Below are 14052 nucleotides of genomic sequence, written 5' to 3' on the forward strand. Positions count from 1 at the left end.
ATATTACTGGTTTATGTATGACTGGAATACAGAACTAAATGGTGCGTGTGGGTCTTACAATTAAAATGCTGTGTAGTTAGTTGACCAAGAAAGTAATTTTATTCTAAATAACAGCAAAATATTAGCTGGATATTTGACGTCTGTTTTAATGTTTGTTGTACTTCCTTGAATCGAGCAAATATTGAAACCTGGCAAATCCTGGAACATGCATTTCAGATTACAGCATTCCCTCTTGTCTTGTTTGAATCTGGTCTGTGTTTAATAGACCCGCCTCCGTCCTGCTACTAGATGGAAATAAATCGCATGTTTACTTTAAACTTCGGGCACGTGGTCCCGGTGTAGCGACAAAGTGTTTCATCGTCAGAATGTGGTGCGCGTACCCGTCTAACGCCAGAAAATGATACGCTGTGATCGACTACTGCACACATCACTACAAACAAGACACTATCATACAGGTTTACAGTGTTAGATAACCCAGTTTGTTCATCACCAGTTACAACATGCCCATTTCAGATGGTCGTAGTTGAGCTAAAATCATTTGTGCGTGGCCGGGCAAGCGCAGCACACAGTGTACCACGTTTTAATGTGTACCACACCCCGTGATGGATGACCTCGCACGATGTTACTATATTTCTTTTAGTGAAGAATCGCCTCCTTCCAGTGGCGAGCCTGGCCGGGTTTTGCAAGTACAGCGTGACGTTTAGTGGGGGCTACAGCTTGTTCACGACGTCATTCAAGGGCTGCAACGTGAAGATACAGGTAAGTTGCTTCAACTCCTTTTTACTGTGGGTTTGGAGAATTCAGAGACTCTGGATCCGACAGGATGCTCCTCAATCACTAGAAATAATTTAATAAATAAATGCTCTTTTAATAATTGGCTACAATGTTGGGTAGCAATAGCAGGTAGAGTACATCAAATGGACTGGTTCTGTATTGGTCAGACCGATTTCTCAATTGTGGGAACGGAGGGACCGCATTGAGTAATGAATGCTTTCTGGTTAACCCATGAAGTGTCTTGTGGTTTTAACTGGCTAATACCTCTTTAATTTTAACTAGCTGCAAAAGTGAAGTTGGTGTAGTGTCAGATTGCATAAATACAGCTTGTGTTTGTTCTCAGAAATGTTGTACTCGCTGGGTTAATACCTCACCATTCCAGACTTCTTTGATAGCAGTATTGGCCACCCCTGGTGTTACTGTCTTGTTCCTTTTAGGAAATCAACGGGATCTCCTCCTTTGTGCTCACCGTGTTCTTCGCAAGGACAGGGGGTGCAGGGCTGGTGATGAGGTGTCCACAGAGCACCCCCAAATCTCTCCCCAGCGCAGCCTGTGGGGTCACCACTGTGACCTTTGAACTGCCAGAGGGACCCCTAGAGGAGGTCACAATCATAGGTGAGACCATGATTGTCAAATGCTGTTCTGCATGTCTAGTGTTCTTCCTGAATCTGAACACAAGGGCTGCAACAAGACACTAATGTCACGACCGTATCGATATGAAGGTGTGGTACGATCTGTATCAATGTGATGGGCTACTTGTAGATGCCTAATGAGATCAAATGATCATTTAGTGGCTATTGTTACATTGAGACTGGGATAGTGGTGTGATCCTAGCAGCTATAACACACCCTTCATAGCTTGTGTCCAACCATCCAGACCTCTCTCTTTACATTGTGTAGACACCATGATTGTCTGGCCCTGGCTAGAACTACAGCTCCCATCATGCTTATGCACCTGCAGCAATGGTGAGTGATGCTGGGAGCTGTAGATTGAGTAGTGAGCTATGCTGTGGTCTTGTATCGCGATACAAACTATATACACCTATTGCAATATCATATCTTGACTCCTTTTAATACACAGTGACTTCTAGTATTTCACATTTGCATGAAGCTTGATATTGCTTCTCATATTGTGTGTGTTCTCAGACCGGTCTGGTTTGGAGATGCTGATCAAAGACGCCCCAGATGAATGTGCTTTCTACCTGATGAAGGGAGACGGGATGAATGTGCTCACAATCTCTTACTATGCCAAGGATGAAGGCTGTCCTCTTCAAACACAGGTACAAGGTCAAAGCGTGCACTGACTGTCCTTCAATAATCTCAACCGAGGACCAGCGGCTATTGGCATAAAACCCCTTGGTGAAGCGTAACAAGGATACATTTTCCCCTTGACTGGGATATTGACTCCAATGTTTCAAGCTGTTTTCTGCAACACCCTTGAACTCCAAGGGAGGGAATTCACTTCAGGTGTTTTATAGGAGCAGCCACTGAACAGCACTCGGCCCTGCAGGCCTTATAGCTGGGGCCATTCAGGAAGGCAATTGCACAAGATTTGAGGTAGAAAGATGCTTCACTAATTCACAGAATTGCCCTTAATCCATTAAGTATCAACATGTAGTTGAAGTATCTGAACACAAGAAGTTGTATTTGTAATTTGGTACCTTTCGGTGTTTATGGCTAACAATTACAGTATCAATGTTAAAATAAAACGGGTAGATGAGTTAAATACTCGATGACAAAGTGAAGCCTGTCCTCCAAATCAGGACTGACTATTAAATGTTACAATTTACTACAGCAATTGTAGAAACTAACAGTTAAACTAACCTCTGTGCTTTCGCAGTGGTAAAGTCTGCAATTGTAGCTTAATCTAGTCTTTGGCAAATCTGGTGCATGATCGATGTCTGTCGCTATTCTAACCTGTCTTCCTCCTAGAACAATACCCTGGTCTTCCATGTGACGTACAAGGACGCAGAGGGACGGCCAGGCTCCATAGAGCAGGGGTGTCTCCCATTCGAACCCCCTGCTGTCTGTGGCCCCTCCAGCATGAGTACAGATCTTCCAGAGGGGCCACTAGACCAGGTCTTCATCCTGGGTGAGTCTGCAGTGGGAGGGGCTGGTTTGTAAAGCCTCTTGCTCTTAATCATGAATGCAATAGTAGTGTACCCATTCCAGGCTTTACCAAGAGCTTGATTAGCCACTGTGTATAGGGAACAAGTTCACATGTCTTAAACTCCTAGTGACACCAGGAATAGCTGAAACTGCTATGCGATGGGAGTGTTATTTCCAGCCCTGGTGTCAAAGTTTATAAGAGTTGGAATGGATTTTAGAGATGGTCAGCACTCCTCCTAAAGGGGGTGGATGGGGGTCAGTGATCATGTTGCAGGGAGTGCAGCAAGACTCCTATTGCATAGTAGTTACTATGAGCTTCATTCGCCACAGTGTAGGTATCCAGCTCAGGGGTGTCTTATTCAACTCCTAGTGAGACTAGTATTGGATCCTTAATTGTACTTGCATAAATCACAGTAGATCCATTGGCAAGTTACCCTCCCAATGGCATGAGTGCTGTAGCTATACCCACCTCCTCCTGTCCTTGTAGATGGGAAGAACAACCTGGTTGCTGTGAAGGCCAATGGCAGCTGTGGCTATGGGCTGGTCCAGGGGATTGGGAAGAACTACTTTATGGCTCCTTACGATGCTTGTGATGTGCTGAAACAGGTGAGGCTGTCTGTGAGTGAGCAAGCAGGGACCCCTTCAGACCTAGTCAATTACTATTGGACCTGTCATTTACAATGTAGTTGAACTTGGCACACCTGTGCAATTCCTGCATATTTGTCTTGCCCACAGTAACAGCACAGCAGTGTGACAGTACAGTGAAAGCATGTGTGAAGCATTAGGAACGGTATACAAAAAAACCAGAGCAGGGTAAAACTAACCCTTCAGTTTCCCAGTGAAAGCATGCTAAAGTGTGGTAATGGATGATCATGCCATGCTTTCACTGAGCCTAGTTCTTGGCAATGGTAAACCATGCATTTTTGTGGGGACGTGTGTGTAACCCTTATTTCTCTTTGTAGAACATTGACGGCCATGTCCATTACTCGCTGTCCGTTTCCTTCTCTGATGTAAACGAGGTGACTCGCTTGAGGCATATGAAGTGCCGTGTCTTGGCTAAGCGTGAGATCCTCCCTCCTCCCTCTCTCCCTCCCCACCCTGCTGGTGTCTCGGTCTCCTGCAGTGAGGGGTGCATGACGGTGCTGCTGCCTGCCGGTCCCCTCGATCTGGTCAAAGTCAAGGGTGAGTCTGGGGCTGGCTTTTGACTGTCAAAGCCATGATTGTCATTTGAGCAGTTGCAAATTGAGACTCGTTCTATCTTGAGCTGCTGAGAGTCTTCATGCTTTTGTCTTGGTTTATTGTAATGCTGATTTTATAAACCTATTGACTATCTGTACCTGGGGGGTGTATGGAAGCTTGCTGTGTAAAAATGTTAGTGTGAAACACATGTAGAGAACAGCTGGTCCAATAAACTTGTTCAGGAACTTTGGCACAAGCTATTGAGTGTCTGTATCTGGGGCTGCATGGAGGCAGTCTGCTGCATGCAGTGGCTGTAGATCGAGGCTTTGTTACTGATGCTATGATTATATTCAGAACCGTGGCAATGGGTGATGGATGGCCCTAACCCAGGCTTTGTTTTGATCTTTTTGTAGATGACTCCAATAATCTGGTTGGGGTGCAGTCTGCACCAAGTGCTTGTGGCTACACTCTAGAGGAGAAGGATGGAAAGACTGTCTTCACAGTGTCTTACACAGCCTGCCATGTCAAGACCTTGGTAAGAGCCTGCCCAACTCGTGAATGGCTGGACTCTGCATCCAGTCCTTGGGTTCAGAGCAGGCTTACCAGGGGTCTGCTTGACCTTTTCAATAAAATACCTGAACAAGGTGGAGTTCTGAAAGCCAGGACTGGGTGCAGCAGGGCTAGTGTGTGTCAATCCATTTGTGTTGCTGGATGTGTTTTCTATTGTGCCAATGTCTCCACTCTCCCTCCTTGTGTTCTAGAATAACTGGTATGTCCTGACGGTGCTCTTCACCCCCTACTCCTCTCGCCAGAGGGAGGTGACGGTATCTTCCTGCCCTGTACCCCCAAATCCCATCCCCCAAGAAGGTGGGTTTAATGAACTCCCTCCTCCCATTGCACAGGAATTTCATCTATTCCAGCTTTTGATCAGAGCTTGATTATCCCCAGGATCTAGTTAACAAGCTTGGGTGTGTTATTAAACTCGTAGCAAAACCCAGTGGTGTGCAGTGACAATCCACTGGGGTATCAGAGTCAACACCTGCCCCCACCACACAGTAACAGTTTTATATGGTCATGGAGGGGGGGGGAAGAGAGAACAGCAAGCGTGTTTTTAATGTAATTGTTTTGTAACCTTGTAATTCGTGTAGTGCAGTTTTGATACAAAAACTGCAACCTATAAACATTCTGAATACAGAAAAGAAACCAAGCTTTGAGTAAGCGGAGTAGATGGATGCATTGGGTAGCTTTCTTTTGCGGCTGGAGCTTTATGAATAGCTAATGTCAAGTGACTCTCCACACTGCTTGTACACAGTCCATTCTGTATTCCTCCTTCAGTGGCTGAGCACATCTCTGTTTGATATTTTAACGTTATCAATGTAATGAACTGCCTCTAATCTCTTGCACAAAATTGAGCTTTTCTTGCACTGCTTAGCCTTGCATATGTCCTGCCTCAATGATTAGCCACCTGCGTAACAAGGGGCACATCTGACACTCCCATTGGTTAAAATTACTTCAGACCTGGCAGAATGCCTTCAACTGTTTGTCCCTCCTCTGCTCACTTGTGCTTGGACTACCACAGAATGCAGGTCTTTTATTGGTTGATCATGTTGCAGGACCTTCAGCACAACCTAAGAGTATCAGATTCTGGGGGTGTGGAGGGAGTGACACACTTGAGGCTGCCCCACACCAGATTGGCAGTGGTATCACCAGAAGTGATGTGACCAGTTGGAGAACTGGCTGATCTGTCCAGCTAATTGCTATTGACAAAACAATGATCAAGACTGGTACATAATCATGATGTTGAAATTGAGTCTTCTCTGACACTATTTCAACATGGGTGACAATAAGTCGCACATACCAGGCTTATCCAGTGCCTTTTGAAATGGACTCCCATAGTCTTAATCTTATTGCGGTCCTTGTCACAAAGCTCTGGGTGTTTCCTCTGTCATTCTGGAGACTGCTTCACCCTGCTGGACCGCGTGCATGGCAGCTGTTCTATTTCGTGTTTCCTGTGGTGTGATACATCTCAAGTATAGGTTTTATTAATCCCTGCAGTTGCGCCTGGTGTGTAGCAGCCTTTACTCTTCCAAGCAGCAATCCATACAAACCCAAGCCGCTGTCTCTTCACGCTGAATGGTAAATCTGCTTCCCTGTCATTTCCTGCAGGCTGTCTGATCCCAGCTGAGCAGCAGCTTCCCTGTGGCCCCTCTAAGCTCTCTCCAGCGCTGTGCAGGGCTAGAGGCTGCTGCATGAACCCCAAAACCCGCCGCTGCTTCTACCCTCTAGAGAGTAAGCACCCCGTTCCTCTCCTCCAATAGACTGATTTCCTCTTGCATCCATTGGTGTCGTGCACCTCTGTCCTTTGCAATGAATGCAGTAAGCCTGGGCTGCTAGTGGGTTCATGGTCATTCTTGGCTGTTTAAAAGCCTGTATTGGATTCAATCTCTCTCTCCTCAGTGTGCACGGCAGACGAGCAGTTTGTGTTTGCTGTTTACCGCAAGTCTTTCAATCCTGAGGTCAACCCTGCCAGTCTGGCGCTCGCTGGGGACCAGTCCTGCCTCCCAGTTCTCTGCACTCCAGACTATGCCATCTTCAAATTCCCAGTCACTGGCTGTGGGACCCGCACCTTTGTGAGTTCCTGTTCAGAAGTTTGAATGGAGCATTTCAGAATTGACCCTTTTGATGCATGACATATCAAATGGCTGTAATTAGTTTTGGCCACGTACATTTAATTGGACCAGTGACGTGATGCACTGGATTGTAACCCTCTGTGTGCAGGTTGTGGGGGAGACTAGAGTCTACCTGGCTGAGGTGCAGAGCTTGATCCAACGCAGGCAGTGGACCTACGGGCTCGTAACCAGCGACAGTCCCTTTAGGCAAGTATATAGCCAGAGCTCTGCCCTTATCGCAGGTATACATTGCTTTTTAGATGGAGCCTCTAGTAATGGTGTGGATCACACAGTCCTTCTGCTATACTGTATTCAGTGCTCCACTCTTTCTACCCCTAGTCTCCTTGTGGAATGTCGTTATTCTAAAGGGAACGTGGCCAGCACTGGGTTCCTGGTGAAGACCCCCACAGACCTCCGCCCTGCCCCTCACCTGGGGGTGTTTCAGGTGCAGTTACAGATTGCTAAAGGTGAGACATGCCACCTGGAGGTGTATCTATCCATCTCTTCAGTTATTATAAACCAAATACAAAGTTATCAAACGCTCCATTTCAATGCATGTAATAAATCTGTCCTCCAGAACTGAGATCCAGCCGCTTCTACCCCCATGTCTCGCTTAATAGGATGCTGAAAGTCTCTCTCTCTCCTCAGATGGGACCTTCTCCCAGTTCTACCCCTCCTCCAGCCTGCCCGTGAGTCTCCTCCTGGGGAGCAGAGTTTACCTTGAGCTGCGTCTGATCAACCCCACTGACCCCAGCCTGGTTCTGCTGGTGCACTACTGCATTGCTTACCCACGCTCCTCCAGTGCTGTGTGGGTGCTGCTGTACCAGGGGTGAGTCTGACCATCACACACATGTTCTGAGGTCCTGTCAGTCTGCCATAAGCCTTTTTTAACCCTATACCGCTTCTGATTGGATGTCTCTGTCCCTCAGTTGTCCAAATGTCCTGGATTACGGCAGCTCTGCGTCTCTGCACGTGGACGGCCAGCCCCCCCACTCCAAATTCAGACGACGCTTCAGTCTCCGAACATTCCAGTTCCTGAGCAGTGGGCTAGCCCTGGACGAGGAGGTGGGTGGGGTATTAATGGGGTGCTGCAGACTGACCTGGCTCTGCACGGGTCTGTATTGCATCAGTAACAACGCTCAACTGCCAGTGTCTTCAGTGGAAATTCCATGACAAGCATTTGGACTCTCAGTCTTTCTGTCTTCTGCATTTTCGATCTCTGTTGTAGTTGAAGACACGGATGGAAATCCTCCAGAGCAGTTGGGTCCATTCCTGGTTTTGCTATTGGTTTAATCGTACACCTGAGCTTGTTGCTTCTACACTCTGGCTGATCAAGCTTGTAGTAAAACCTGGAATGGGTGATGCTGCTGGCAATGGGAGTTCTTTCCATCCCTGTGAAATTCAGTGCCATATGCTTTGACCAAGTCTCTCCTCCCGTGTATCTCCAGATCTCCTTCATGTGCTCCACTGAAGTCTGTTCTCCAGACCAGCGCCGCTGCAATGAGGGTTGCTTTGATGGGAGAGGTGAGTTGCACAATGGATCAAATCCTTCTAGAAAAGGACCAGCGTTGACTCAGGATTCTGTTGATTGGGTTCACACGTGTGTGAGAATTAAGGGGGAACACTGTCTTGTGTGTTTTGCATAATAGCTGGTAATTGTGGAAGTACACATGCATTAATTTTATCCATAGTTCTAATATTTCAGATACATGTGTTCTATTTGAGCTGTGCTGCTGATGCATTTTTGAACTGCATGGGTTTTACTGTAGTGATTTTGTACTTGCTATCTAGTGCGTCACACTATTGAACAGCAGTTCTATTGGCTTGTACTTCACTCTGGTACATTGTGTTGCTTCTGATTGTCCCAGCATGCTGTATTCTGACCCCAGCACTGTGCCTCTTGTAACTCCTCCTTCAGACACTCCCATCTCAGTCGACCCCAGTATGAGACTGCGCTGTGCTGGTAATCCCTGCCCAGGGAGGGTGATGCTGGAGGGAGCCTAGTGAAGGAGCTCAGAGCCCAGGCAGGAAACTCAGCCCTAAGACTACAGTAACCATTTCAAATAAAGAGAACAAACCCATCTCTTCTGTGCTGTGTCTTCATTGTAACACTCTCTCCACCTCCACACCTGCAAAACAGTCTGGAGCTGCCAAACTGGGGGCAAATAGAATTAAGTCTACAATTTATAGGGGTTCACAAAGTATGACAAATGCATGTGAACAAATGTAACCTTTTGAATGCATGGCACCCTTGTATGGGGCTGCTATCTCAACTTTAACTCGGCCTCTCTAAATCTGACCTTTGCTTCCTCTCCCTCTGACGTCTCGGTATCTCTCGACTGTCACTCTCTCTGAAAATCTAGGTGTTGCTCTTGACCCTTCTCTCAACACATCTTTCCTGACACAATTGCTTTCTTTGTATGTAGCATCTACCATATCTGTCCTTTTCTTACTGTTGTATTCCACCCAATTCCTGGTCCAAGCTCTTGTACTCTCCAGATTGGACTCCTCTCTCCTTTTCCTCTTCATCTTATTCAAAACTCTGCTGCTTGTCTTCTGTTCTCTCAGCCTTCCTCCTCTCATGCTACCTCTGCTTCACTCTGTCTGTGCTGGGATTCAATTTAAGATACTTGTTCTTGCTTGCTGCCTCTCAGACCCACCTGTTCAGACTGCCCTTGTTGATCTACCCCTCTTATTATGCACTGGACTTACCTGACCTCAGCACCATGTTACTGGATCCTCAGCTAATGCTCTATTCCATTACTAATGTCATTGTTGATATAACTGCATCCTAGTTCACACTGTAGTCTAGTAGTATTATTGCACTAACTGTAAACAACACTATTTAAATATGAAGCTTGCATTGTAACCCTGTACTGCCCTGTAACACCTGCAAGTCTGCTTCAATAAAGGTGTCTACAAAATAAACTGCAGAACAAAAATTGATTTGCGCATTTGAAGACCGACAGCAGGAAGTAAAGCGAGAGAGGCAGAGAGTGAGTAAGTGTGTGAACCTCCAGGGTTTGATGTAATATTTAACTGGATGGTGTGTCTGTGAAATGGCCAGGACTTGCTTTTAAAGGTATAAACAGCAGTGTAGGGTGACCTGGTCATGCATGGAGATTACAATACTCCTGGACACTGTGCTGGGCTTTGGTCGTGCTTGTAGATTACAGTACTCCTGGACACTGTGCTGGGCTCTGGTCGTGCTTGTAGATTACAGTACTCCTGGACACTGTGCTGGGCTCTGGTCGTGCTTGTAGATTACAGTACTCCTGGACACTGTGCTGGGCTCTGGTCGTGCTTGTAGATTACAGTACTCCTGGACACTGTGCTGGGCTCTGGTCGTGCTTGTAGATTACAGTACTCCTGGACACTGTGCTGGGCTCTGGTCGTGCTTGTAGATTACAGTACTCATGGACACTGTGCTGGGCTCTGGTAGTCCCAGAAGGGCATCTGTAAACAGAGAGTAGTTAAATGCTGGTAATGTAGAGTGAGTGCCCCCTGCTGGTGGACAGAGGAGCAGTCCAGTTCATCAGATTATCTATAAAAAGCAACGTCCCACCACTACACACTCAGACACACACACCAGGGATGAAAATACAATGCAATATAAAGCGCACTCCCTTCACGCCATGGCATCCCACAGCGCTGTCCAAAGTTAAACACAAAACAAAATAGCTCTCATATATGTACATAATATTGCTCTCATATCTATCTATCTATCTATCTATCTATCTATATATATATATATATATATATATATATATATATATATATATATATATTTAATAGAGAAAAGTGTAAAGTATTGCATGCAGGCAATAAAAATGTGCATTATAAATATCATACGGGAGATACTGAAATTGAAGAAGGGAACTATGAAAAAGACCTAGGAGTTTATGTTGACTCAGAAATGTCTTCATCTAGACAATGTGGCCTTTTTTATAGCTTCCCCAACAAAGATGCTCGGATATATTGTGAGAAGTGTTGAATTTAAATCAAGGGAAATAATGTTAAAACTTTACAATACATTAGTAAGACCTCACCTAGAATATTGTGTTCAGTTCTGGTCAGCTTGTTACAAAAAGCATATTGCTGCTCTAGAAAGAGTGCAAAGAAGAGCAACCAGAATTATCCCGAGTTTAAAAGGTATGTCGTATGCAGACAGGCTCAAAGAATTCAATCTATTCAGTCTTGAACAAAGAAGACCACGCGGCGATCTGATTCAAACATTCAAAATCCTAAAAGGTATAGACAATGTCGACCCAGGGGACTTTTTTGACCTGAAAAAAAAAACAAGGACCAGGGGTCACAAATAGAGATTAGATAAAGGGGCATTCAGAACAGAAAATAGGAGGCACTTTTTTTACACAGAGAATTGTGAGGATATGGAACCAACTCCCCAGTAGTGTTGTTGAAGCTGACACCCTGAGATCCTTCAAGAAGTTGCTTGATGAGATTCTGGGATCAATAAGCTACTAACAACCAAACGAGCAAGATGGGCTGAATGGCCTCCTCTCGTTTGTAAACTTAATGATGTTCTTATAATACATTCCAGTTACAACCAATTACATAAAAGCACATTCACAAAAGTGTGTTTTCATATTCGATTTAAGAATCCAATGTTTCAACCTGCATAATGGTAACTGGAGCGGAGTTCTGGACAAGCTGAATCCTTCTAGGTTTAGTGACAGGTTTACCAACAAGCAAAGAATCGCAATAATCAAGACGAGAGGTTATTAATGCCTGTGTCACCGTCTCTGCATCCCTCATACCCAGAACACGCTTTCATCTGGAAACATTTCTCAAATGATAAGACGCTGTTCTGATACAGAAATCATAAGAAAGCGTGAGGTCCAAGATAACATCCGGGATCTTCACTAGTGGAAGCTAAAATGGAATTGCCTCCAAAAATGATATGGACTGGATTACACTTTGCTAAACCTAGTTTAGAGCCAATTAACAAAACCTCAGTTTTATCTGGTTTTATTTTCAACCAGTTTGTAGCCACCCAGGATGGGATCTCAGTGAAACACTTACAGTCCACACGTTTTTAAGTGCGTTTATGATCGATAAGGGAGGAAACAAGCCTCCCATTTCTTGGCAGTTTGATACAGACGACTAGCTCAGATGTTTAATTAAGCACATAGTGCGCGCGCACTATGTAAAATGCCATTTGAAATGATACATATTGTAGCGAGCACAGGGATTAATGGAGACACGCACACAATAGCTCTTTTAGGTAATGCAGTTTATTAAGCAGCTAACAGCAAGTCAGCGCCAACCAACCAAACACGCACACACAGCCCTTCCCCACCCCAGAGCACTACTCTGCCTCTCAGGGTGACATTCACATACTTAACAAACAACACCAGAAGGGTAATAACAATTACAGGGAAATGCATAGAACAGTACTGGAACTTTTACAATAACAAACAAATAAACACAACAACAATAATTCCGTTTCTCCCCTACCATAGTTCGTACTCCCAGCATCCTCTGCTGCACATTAACCAAATGTAGGGGACTGGCTCCGGGCACAGCGCCCTATTCGCCGACAGGTGACAACGGCGAGTCAGTCCAGCCGTGCCCGTTACACAGCCCCCATCTTAGGGCCGAACGTCCCGTCGGCCCAACACTTAATGTCTCACAAAGTCAGAGAGTCCCGTGGGTGGTCGACGGATACGCTGGCCGCGCTGGAGCACAGGTGCAGCGGGCTGGGAGTCAGCTGGAGCCGGAATGCTCCTACCTGGGCCACCAGCTGGTGAACTATTCGGTTGTTGCAAGGGGGAAGCGCTTTCCCTGTCCTGGGAGCTGGCCTCCGCGCTGGCTGCAGGGACAACCGAGTTTGTTCCGGGGCGGTAGGGGGCCAAGCGGTCTTGGTGGAGCACAACCGCCCGGCTACGGGTCCGCAGCCGCACTCGATAAGTCACCTCGGAGAGCCTCTCCAGAACAACACAGGGGCCCTCCCAGTTACTGGCCAGCTTGGGGCAGAGTCCCTTTCTTCGCCGGGGGCAGTGAACCCAGACTTGCTCCCCAGCTTGAAATCCCCGGCCCTTGCAGTGAGTATCGTATGCCCGTTTCTGACGCTGGCCAGCCGAGGTGAGGTGCTTCCGAGCGTAAGCATGGGCAGTGTCCAATCGGTCCTGTAGCTGCTGGAGGTATTCCGGGCCGGCAGGTTCCGGAGTGTGGAGCTGAGGTGGCCGGCCGAACACAAGGTCCACTGGGGTGCGGAGCTCTCTCCCAAACATAAGAGCCGCTGGCGTGCACCCTGTAGATTCATGCACTGCAGTCCGGTAGGCCATTAGGACCAAGGGCAAGCATTGATCCCAGTCACGCTGGTGCTGGGAGGTCCACATGGTCAGCTGGGTGGCAAGGGTGCGGTTAAACCGCTCCACCAATCCATCGCTCTGTGGGTGTAGTGGGGTCGTCCTGGTTTTCTTAATACCCAGCCGCCTGCACACCTCACCAAACACCTGCGCTTCAAAGTTACGCCCCTGGTCACTGTGTAGCTCCTCGGGAACCCCAAACCGGCAGAACATGCCTTCCAGCAGTGCCTCCGCGCAGGTAGTCGCGCTCTGATCGGGGACTGCGTACGCCTCGGGCCATTTAGTAAAGTAATCCATGGCCACCAGGACGTACCGGTTGCCCCCCTCCGTCCGTGGAAACGGCCCTAAGATGTCCACACCGACGCGCTCTAATGGTGCCCCCACCTGGTACTGCTGGAGCGGGGCATGAGAGCGGTCCAAGGGGCCCTTCCGGGGGCGGTGCACTGGTCACAGCGTCGCACATAAGTCTCCACATCACGTCGGCACCGTCCCCAGTAGAACCGCTCCCGAAGCCGACCCAGGGTCTTGGCAACGCCGAAGTGTCCAGTGGCTGGTCCGCCATGCACGGCTCGCAGGACGGTCTCTCGGAGAGCTTGAGGAACCACTGCTTGTAACCGCTTGCGCCCTGTCGCAGGGTCTGTCCAGGCACGGTACAGCACACTTTCCCAGAGGCTCAAACATTCCCATTGCGCCAACAGCGCTTTTACCTCCGGGGAGAGGGCTGACACCGCACGTCTGGCTGGGCGCTGACCCGCCGATAACCAGCGGATCAGTGGTGCCAGCTCAGCGTCCAGACCCTGCTGACGCTGGATCTCCCCCGCTGGCAACTCAAGGGGGGTCTCCACAGCTACAGTGGCAGCACTTACTTGCTCCTCCAAGGACCGCTGTGCCTCTCGCTCCTTCATCCGATGGCAGTGCTTACAGTCCTCAGAGAAGCAGGGGCGACGGGACAGGGCATCTGCATTATTGTGTAGGTGGCCAGCCTGGTGC

General features: G+C 47.5%; 1 protein-coding gene across 2 annotated transcripts; it reads left to right on the top strand.

Annotated features, from left to right (window-relative positions):
- The first annotated feature begins 591 nt into the window (after nucleotides 1-591).
- Nucleotides 592-8811, top strand: LOC117970432 (zona pellucida sperm-binding protein 4-like). Of its 2 annotated transcripts, XM_058997710.1 has the most exons (16): nucleotides 592-759; nucleotides 1212-1389; nucleotides 1920-2053; nucleotides 2706-2865; nucleotides 3370-3488; nucleotides 3845-4064; nucleotides 4475-4596; nucleotides 4823-4928; nucleotides 6228-6350; nucleotides 6519-6691; nucleotides 6840-6937; nucleotides 7070-7197; nucleotides 7379-7559; nucleotides 7660-7795; nucleotides 8179-8254; nucleotides 8649-8811. In XM_058997710.1, the coding sequence occupies exons 1-16, from the start codon at nucleotides 607-609 to the stop codon at nucleotides 8732-8734; spliced, it is 2193 nt and encodes a 730-aa protein (XP_058853693.1). In that variant the 5' UTR covers nucleotides 592-606; the 3' UTR covers nucleotides 8735-8811. The 2 variants fall into 2 exon arrangements, with proteins under 2 accessions (XP_058853693.1, XP_058853694.1); XM_058997711.1 differs by lacking the exon at nucleotides 6228-6350.
- The last annotated feature ends 5241 nt before the right edge of the window (nucleotides 8812-14052 follow it).

This window comes from Acipenser ruthenus, chromosome 23 (assembly GCF_902713425.1).
Source record: "Acipenser ruthenus chromosome 23, fAciRut3.2 maternal haplotype, whole genome shotgun sequence".
Lineage (NCBI taxonomy): Eukaryota > Metazoa > Chordata > Actinopteri > Acipenseriformes > Acipenseridae > Acipenser > Acipenser ruthenus.